General features: G+C 47.5%; 1 protein-coding gene across 1 annotated transcript; it reads right to left on the bottom strand.

Annotated features, from left to right (window-relative positions):
• Nucleotides 1-3,244: 3,244 nt before the first annotated feature.
• Nkx3-1 (NK3 homeobox 1) lies at nucleotides 3,245-7,075 on the bottom strand. The gene is made up of 2 exons (XM_031361701.1): nucleotides 6,770-7,075; nucleotides 3,245-5,939 (listed from the first exon to the last, which is right to left on the bottom strand). The coding sequence occupies exons 1-2, from the start codon at nucleotides 7,062-7,064 to the stop codon at nucleotides 5,515-5,517; spliced, it is 720 nt and encodes a 239-aa protein (XP_031217561.1). The 5' UTR covers nucleotides 7,065-7,075; the 3' UTR covers nucleotides 3,245-5,514.
• Between the last annotated feature and the right edge of the window lie 1,423 nt (nucleotides 7,076-8,498).

Raw genomic sequence — 8,498 nt, 5'->3', positions numbered from 1 at the left:
TTTGTAGCTATGGATACTGTTAACAGTCATAAGAAGGCTACAGACATGGTTTGTAGCTATGGATACTGGCACTAAAAAGGCAGACCCCGGAGACCTGTTTCCCAGAGCTCACACTACAGTGAGTGTTAAGTTACAGTGAGTGAGCCCAGCCTTGGCTTCTTCTGAGGGATTCATTGCATGGCAGGAACATATATAAGTTGTCCCATAGAGAAACAGAAATCAAGAGACAAGGGAGGGGCTAGGATCACTCCTTTTGAAAACCCATTCTCGGGGGACTAATCCACTCCCGTGAGACCTGACCTTCATTTACAAGACAGTAATAATTTTTGATGGTTGAGCTCTTATGACCTAATTAGTTCTATTGGACCCAACCTCTTTTAAAAAAAAGCTGTCACATTTATGTGTATGTATTTAGTTGTGTGTGTGTGTGTGTGTGTGTGCTTGTGCACAAATGTATACATGTGCGGAGGTCAGAAAACAATTTTCAGGAGTCAGTTCTTTCTTTCTACCATGTGGGTAGACTCAGGTCATTAGACTTTGTTGCAAGTACCTTGACCTACTCAGCCATCTTACTGGCTCTAAACCACACCTCTTAATGGATCCCTTCATGGTCTCTTGAAACCTGAAAAACCAGGGACTAAGCTTTCTCACACACAAGCTTGTGTGGGGTATACCGTATCCAAACCATAGCACATCTTATAGTTGTTCAATGAGAAGATGAGACTTCAGTCCATTATCTTTCCTCTTTATCCATTTTCCTCTTTTTCCCCAGAAAGGGCTTGCCCATTATTGAATTCAATAGAAACAGGTGGAGACCAACCAGATAAAGGAGTCTATCCTAGAAACTGATTGCCTGGGTCTTAAACTCTACACATTCAGCTTCATCTCTTGCCCAGCACAAGCTCAGGACACAAGTCAAGAATATATCTGGAGGTTCTCCACAGGGGAGGGGAGGCACCATGGAAATGGGGGCTTTTCCCTTTTCCCTTGCAAACTTTGCATCAGCCTTTTCAAGGGCTACTTTGTCTGGGAAAGTCTGCAGAGGAGCCAAATCTATGGCTAAACTAGGAGCTGTTTGGGTCCCAGGACTCTCTCGTTTCATGCCCTTTCTCTTGAGCAGTAAATTACTCTCGGCATTGAAAAACATGCTTTGGTGACATGTTGCTGATGGCCATGGGAGGACCAGAGTCTGCATGTCTGAGTGTAGAGGCCATCACTCCAGGCCCAAAAGGACCCACCTGACACCAAGCCTGCTAATGTGAAGGGTGTCAGAGATGGTGGCAGCCCTGAGTGACCAGCAAAAGGATCCATGACTTACAGTGGATTCCATGGCAGATGACAATGTCTTCCCAGATGGAGCCGATGCACTTCTGACCAGCTGCTGAGGAGACAGACTGCCAGATCATATGTGACAATGTGACAGTGATCGGTCACTGTGTCCCTTGGTGGTTCCTTGCTCTATTCACAAAGAAATTGCAATGTTCAAGGTTCCTGCCACCTTCAGGATGCAGCTGATGCCGAGGTCAAGTCAAATGTCCCATCCCACTCTTCACAAAAGTAGACACCATGGCTTTAGAGCTTCAACTCGGAGTTTCTCTCCTCAGCTCTGCCAGCCATGCTTTCTTCCTGGTGTATCTGCCAAGACCCTCTGAGTTTCCACGAACAACTCTCCAATCACAGGGCTTGTTTCCAGGCCACCCAAGCTAGGTGATTTCTTTATGGGTGCTTTTTCTCCTGGGTTAGCTTCATTGTACATGGTATTAGTATAATCCCAGGAAAAAGCGATTTGACGTGTATAGTTAAGAGGAAAATAATTTATTTATTTATTTTTTTTGGCTATAGGTTTCTGGCCACAAAAGGCTTCTAAGGGATGCCCAGGAGTCTGTGGATGAGAAATTTCCACAGGAAGTAGACCAAAAGGCAAGTTGACAGTGTATTTCAAATAGCACGACTATGTGGCATGCCAAGGGAACTAACTGCTGGGGAAAAGACTGTAAGATTATCAGAGATATTAGAAAATGTTGGAAACAGGACAAAAGAAGGCAGAGGGGGATTTTCTTTAAAGATAGGAGACTTTTGTTTAATTTCCTGGATTACTTTTAAATGGTTTACTTTTTAAAAAGAGGACATCTGTTAATTTGCCACAAGAGGCTTTGTAGTTGGAGAGCTAATGGCTTTCCCCGGGAACAGGAGGGTAGCTGGAGATTTGTGCAAATTAAACCTCGTGCTTCGTGCCTGCTACAAGAAGCCCTGCCTGTGTGTGCGATGTACTTAAAAGATTAGGGTGCACTTTGAAATTATGATATGGATTGCCTGAAGTAGGCACCTTCCCCTTAAGCTTTTATTTCCTTGAAGGAGGGGAGGAGACCACCAGCTCTCAAGGGCCATCGGGCCCAGGAGGTGCTTTGTGGGGTTTTAGGACTATTTAAATGCTGGGGGATGAGGTGTGCTGTTTATGTGTATTAGTGCAGTCATAAAACTTATCCTCAACACTTGTGGTCCCATTTCAGGTGAGATTGGGCACGTTCAGGGTGGGCGGGCTGTAGACTAGTGATCCCATGTCAGAGACATTGTTTACAAGAAGTTAATGGGACTCGGGACACAGGTGACACGTTCAGGAGTGAGGGAGCCAGGAATAAGAAATGGGACATTTTGAAAACTTCTGTGATTATCTTGTTCCCTCAGGGTCACTAAATATGTGAAAGTGTTCAGGTACACCCAGGATATTCCAACACAGACGCGGGCGGTATTTTTTCTTTTTGAGACGGGGTCTCATGTTGTCGGGTTGGTCTGCAACTCACTGTGCAGCCAAAAAATATGGCTTTGAACTTCTGATCCTCCTGCCTCCGCCTTCTGAGTGCTGGGACGACAGGGTCAGCAACACCAGCTGCTGCAGGTAAAGGTTTAGCACAAGCAGACATGACTTTTCCCTCCCCTTGATTTACCAGGATGGGAGGAGAGGCCATTGCCAAAAGAAACCCTCTTGGCTACTTGCCGAATGGTCGCTTTGATTGATTTTGTGGCCTGTGGCATGTCAAGCCAGCCAAGTGTCCTGTGGGAACACGGCCACCATGGAAAAAAAATGCAAGCTGAAAAGAAAACCCATTTGTAAGAATCTAAAGAACACACGCAGGTATCTAATAAAGACATGGAGGTTTTATTATAGGACACTCATAGGTCGCAAAAAGAACCATAGAAAAATAAAGTTTGATTAGAGTACTTTACTAAACGTCAAGTGACGGGACTTTTCTGTTAGAGCCGGGTTTGCTAGCCAACTGATGAAACAGGACAGAGACATGTCACCCAGGTGATACCCAAAGCGCTTTCCCATTTGCATGCTGGAGACAACAGGTCATGTTTCTACCAGTTCAGGTGTGGGTGAATGATTAGTTCCAGTATGAAGAAAGCAAAATGGAGTCAGACCTCCCCAACCCCGCCAAAAAATAATTTTAAACACAAGCCTTTCCCTTTCTGACTTTGCCACACACTGCACACTCTGATAGTTTAATCTTAGTGGAAGTGCATGCTGAGATGGATTCTAGTCCTAGTGAGAGGAGAGAAAGTACTGATCGGGAACTCAGAGTCAAAAGACAGATAGAAAGAAGTGAACTGGACTCCTCCAGCTTTGGTGTGGTCTAATGCTACCGCAGTGGTCAGCAACAAGGGGCACTGAACAAGACTTTAACAATGGGGCCCCTGGCAGTAAAAGAACGGGGTACAAGCAGCCAACTTTCTATCAACTTCCTTTGGCAGTTTTGCCACCAACAGTAAGTTGGCCCATTTAAAAGGAGGAAATTAAAAGATTTCTCACTGTATAGCACTGAGTGGTGGGATAAAGGGATTTCCTGGCCCCAAGAAAGCCTCAGTTGCTATAAGTGTGCTCTGCCTCCGTTAACTCCCACTCAGCAGGTTACCTGAGATTTCAGGATGGAAACAGAGGGACTACCATTCCTCTTTCTCACTTCTACCATTTTAGGGTAGTCCCTAAACACAGTTCTCCAAAGCATTTACGCACTTGTCTGTGGATGGAAGCCACGGCGAGGTTGTATTTTGAAGACAGTTTACCTCTCCTTATAGCATCTTCCTGAAAGCTATCAGCTCCTTGGTTGCTGGTTGGCTTGGGCTGGCAGCCATGCCCTGCCCAAGACCCCTCCATCTCTCCAAGACCCCTCAGCAGTGCCAGCCCTTCCTTTTGTCCTGTTCTTCCTTATGCATGAAAAACAGACGCCCCTAAACCTCCTCTGCCTACAGGGATCCCCATGACCCCAGTGGGCATCAACCTTTGAACTGTAACATTCAGCCAGCAGAAAGCCCTGTGAAAGAAACTGTGATCTTCAGCTCTCATGTCTTTAAATAGGGCTTGGGATTTAACGCTGAGTGTTTTTAAAGGAAAGAGATGAGTTGCTAATTTTTTTTTTAAAGTATGTCATAACATGTCAGTAGCTAGTTAATTGTTAAACCAGGAAAATTAAAACTTTGGAGATGGTGGGAGCAAATCTTACACTAAGTAAGACAGGCACAGATGAAAAGCGTGAATGGAGGAGTCCTGTAGGAAAGAACAAGAAATAAAAGGAGGGAAGGAAGGTCCTTTGTTTAAAAATGCTAGCACATCTGTCATCATGAAGTGTGAATTTTCAGGCCAGGGAAGCTGCAGACCTCCTGAGCCTAAGTTCTCCCCCGAAGGCAGGAAGGGCGGGAGAGGCCTTTTCTTCACTGGTAATAAAAAGTCATGATGGAAGCATTCACCTGGAGCGTTGAAACCCCATAGGCCTAGGCCTTGGACAGGAAGTCTGTTTTGAAGCCCACCCCTGCAGGCAAACTGTTTACACAGCTTGTTTTATCCCCCTCAGTGTGTGTATCCTGCCGCACTCAGGCTGCCCTGTAAATCCTTGGACTGGCACATCACTGCGAAAAGGGTAAGAAGTTGAAAATTCCACCTTCCACCCCCTTCACGGCCTATGCCAACCTGCCTCAATCACTATGTTTTTTTCCCCCATTCTTCAAATCTTCCGTTTACCCTCACTTTTACAAGGGCAGAGAGAAACTCTGGCCAGAGTCCAAGGCCAACAAGAGACTTTTTACCCCAAGTTTAATTCAAGAGGAAATCCTCATCTAAGGGGCCATTCCTCCCCTTGCTTGGCCCTTCCATGATGCTCGATTATGGGAGAGGATGGAGATGCAGCAAACAGAATTCTTAGGAATGATGTAGCCATTGCATCCATAGACACTCTAAGTTCTGGAAACAGGATTTGAACTGGTCTGGCTCTCTCTAAACGGAGCTGACAGCAGTGAGCTACAGAACACTTGGAACTGTGACTACATACTAAAATAGCCACTGCCCCAGATCATTCACTGGCCCACCAGAGAAGAACTGGACTGTTCCCTGGGAACCCTCAACAGTTTGCATCTGTACATTTCTTGCTCCCGACTCCTTGACATGAGCCACTTTAGCTTTTTCCCAGAGACTCCCTGGAGAAGGCAGTTTCTGACATGCAGTTATCATTGGAACTGTTGTTACCAGAAAGTTGGATGCCAGCTGCCCAGACAGTACAAGTAGGGGTAGTAGGGGTAGCTAGTATACACAGAGACCAAGGAGGCACTGGGCAAGCCGTCATCTTTCAGAGTTGGCAAAGACAACGGTGAGTTCTTCTCCAAGACTCCCAGGTCTTCCGACAGCTGCTTTCGCTTAGTCTTATAGCGTCTGTTCTGGAACCATATTTTGACTTGGGTTTCGGTGAGTTTGAGGTTCTTGGCCAGGTGAGCCCTTTCAGGGGCAGAGAGGTACTTCTGATGGCTGAACTTCCTCTCCAACTCAATCACCTGAGTGTGAGAGAAGGCAGCCCGGGAGCGCTTCTGTGGCTGCTTGGTGACCTGGGGGGCACTTGATAAGTCCCCTGGATTGTGTTCACAGTCCAACAGATAAGTCTTAAAATGTGCATCTGGAGAAGTCAGAGGGGAGAAGAAAAGAGTTACATGTTAGCCCAGAATGCACACCACTTTTCTGTTTTCAGCTGGTAAACAAAACACCCACTGTCATCTGGATACATTTCACTTTGTTCGCACGACTGGGGAAATACCCCGAAGAAGTGAGTAGGTCTTTATACTATGTATTCGTTTCTAATAATCAGTGTGAACTAGAAGTGAGTAGGTTTTTATAATATGTATTTGTTTACTATAATCAGTGTGAATTACGCTCAGGTCTTAGCGGTTTGCAGTTGAATTTTCTGCCTTGTTGTTTTGCGTCAGTGAAAAGTGGATCCTGGATGTGGTCCCAAAGAGAGGTGGGTGACCTGCCAACAGGGAGGGTGGGGACATTTAAGTGGGTGCCTGAGGCTTGTGCGGATGGGCCAGGTGGCCTGGGATGGTAAGCAGTTCATCTTCTGCCCTAGTCCTCTTTCTGTAACTGCCGCTTAGTTACCAGCATGAGAAGTAGTTGGGGCTGGAGGAAAAAAAAATCAGACTCGATCCTGTTTCTCAAGACTTAAAGGTACATCCATGATTTTATGGCTCGTGGAATGGAGACGAAGGGAACCTAGGAGTGGGCTTGATTTATGGGTATTAATGGTTGCCGTTAGTTCTAGTAGCCAGTGGTAAATGGCTGGAGTCGCTGGAAAAGAGTCAAGCCGATGGCAAAGTTATTAGCTACCCTCAGGGTTCATGCTCAAGGTGGCTGGGTGCGGAGGACGGTGAGGTCCTTCCTGTGGCCATGCCCCCACCCCCACCCCGATCCTCTCCTGTGCAGCATGCTTGCTTGGTCTATTCCGCTTACCTGACTCGGGTTCAGCCGGCGTCTCCGTGGGGCTGGGCTGGATACTTGGCGGGTCCTCCGGGGCCACGCCGCGATCCCCTGCTTCCTCAGGCTCTGGAGCGGGGTCCCTCCTAGGGTCCGGCTGGTGCTGGTGCTGCGGGCTGCCCGCGTGTCCCCCGCGCCGCTCGGTGCGGTCCCGCAGGATGTCCTGGATGAGGAAGGAGGTGAGCCGCTTGGACTGCGTGGGTGGTGCTGCCCAGGGACTGCAGCCACCCGCCTCCACCCGTGCCTCTCGGGGCTCCGCTACCCTAAGCATCCCTCCTCCGCAGCGCGCCGCTTTTGCTATCACCGGGCCGCGCGCACTTATAGCCGTGCTGAGCGCCGCGCCGCCTGCCCATTGGCCGCGGAGACACGGCTGTGCCCAGATTGGCTGCCGCGGGCTCCAGGTGACCCTCTAGAGGCGAGCCCTGCGCGGATTAGGCTCCAGAGCTCTTCCTTGATGAGCCCTTAGCCTGCCCTTAGCCTTTCCTGGTTCCCCTGTCATGCCCTTTCCCAGACGAGCCACAGACCCCAAATTCTTACTGGAATAGTGATGTGGAAGACCTGCTAGTAGCTCTCAGACTGTTAAAGCTCCCTGGCCCACCGAGCTGAGGGGACAGGTCACTTCCACCTACCCTAACTGTGTTCAGATAGTAAGAGAGATTGATAACAAAGCCAGATCTACTGAGTCTAAGGTGGTCCTAGGTCTGACAATCAGGCTCACGATGGCCCCTCGCTGGCTTCCCAACTGTACATACCTGGCCAACCAGCAAAAGTCTATTAGGGAAGGTCAAAGTAGTATGACAGTGAGTAGTATGTCTCATTTACTGAGTTGACCATATACTGTAACACCAGGAAAGAGTATTCTTAGGAAATAAACACTCAAGCTGTGTGTGGGTGGCATGCCTTTAATCTCTCAGCGAAGAGAGGCAGAGGTAGGTGGATTTCTGTGAGTTCGAGGCCAGCCTGGGCTATATAGGGAGTTCTAGGCCAGCCAAGTCTACATAATGAGGCCCCGTCTTAAACAAATAAACCAAGAAACAACCCCACCCCCCCACATACCCCCCACACACAAACCAAACTGACAAAAGAAATGAACACTCAAGCCCGGGCTTCCCATGTCTGTCACTCAAGTGTCACGTGGTTCGGAACAATGCTTTGGATTGGTAAATAGTCCCTATCTGATAAAAGGAATCTGCTAAAATATTAACATTCAGTGGACACTGAGGAAAGCCTACACTAATTCTTTTTTTTTTAAATGACTGGATATAACTAGAGTCTGTTGTGGTCTAAGGCACCAGGACTCAACTGGAATCTGCTCTGCAGGGTACATTGTATGTCTGGGGAGGAAGAAAGGGGGACAGGTCCTTGAGAATACAGCAACTGCTGAGGGAAACTGAGATGGATAACCGGAAGGCCTTCAGAAAAGCTGTCCTCTGCATTTTACCTAGACTTATTTTCCTTTAAAATTTAAATATATATTTTGAAACAGTTATGGGTTCATTGGGAATTGTGAAAATAGCAACTCCAATGTCACTCACGGTAGTAAGTCTGTCTGTCTGTCTGTCTGTATGCATGTATGTATTGTTTGTGTTTATGTGTGTGTGTGTGTGTGTGTGTGTGTGCTGTGAGGACTGTCCCCTTCTTCCAGGGCCCACACATAATTGCTGTTCCCCAGGGAGGTACTATGGAGAAGCTTTGGACCTTTAAG

The sequence above is a fragment of the Mastomys coucha genome, unplaced genomic scaffold (genome assembly GCF_008632895.1).
Source record: "Mastomys coucha isolate ucsf_1 unplaced genomic scaffold, UCSF_Mcou_1 pScaffold9, whole genome shotgun sequence".
NCBI lineage: Eukaryota > Metazoa > Chordata > Mammalia > Rodentia > Muridae > Mastomys > Mastomys coucha.
This window is presented reverse-complemented; position numbering and strand designations above follow the sequence as displayed.

Bases quoted from the DNA above. Each gene is read 5' to 3' on its own strand.
- Nkx3-1 (XM_031361701.1), bottom strand. From the start codon at position 7,064: ATGCTTAGGGTAGCGGAGCCCCGAGAGGCACGGGTGGAGGCGGGTGGC. The intron at 5,940-6,769 runs GTAAGCGGAATA...TGACTTCTCCAG, and splicing joins GCCGGCTGAACCCGAGTCAG to ATGCACATTTTAAGACTTAT.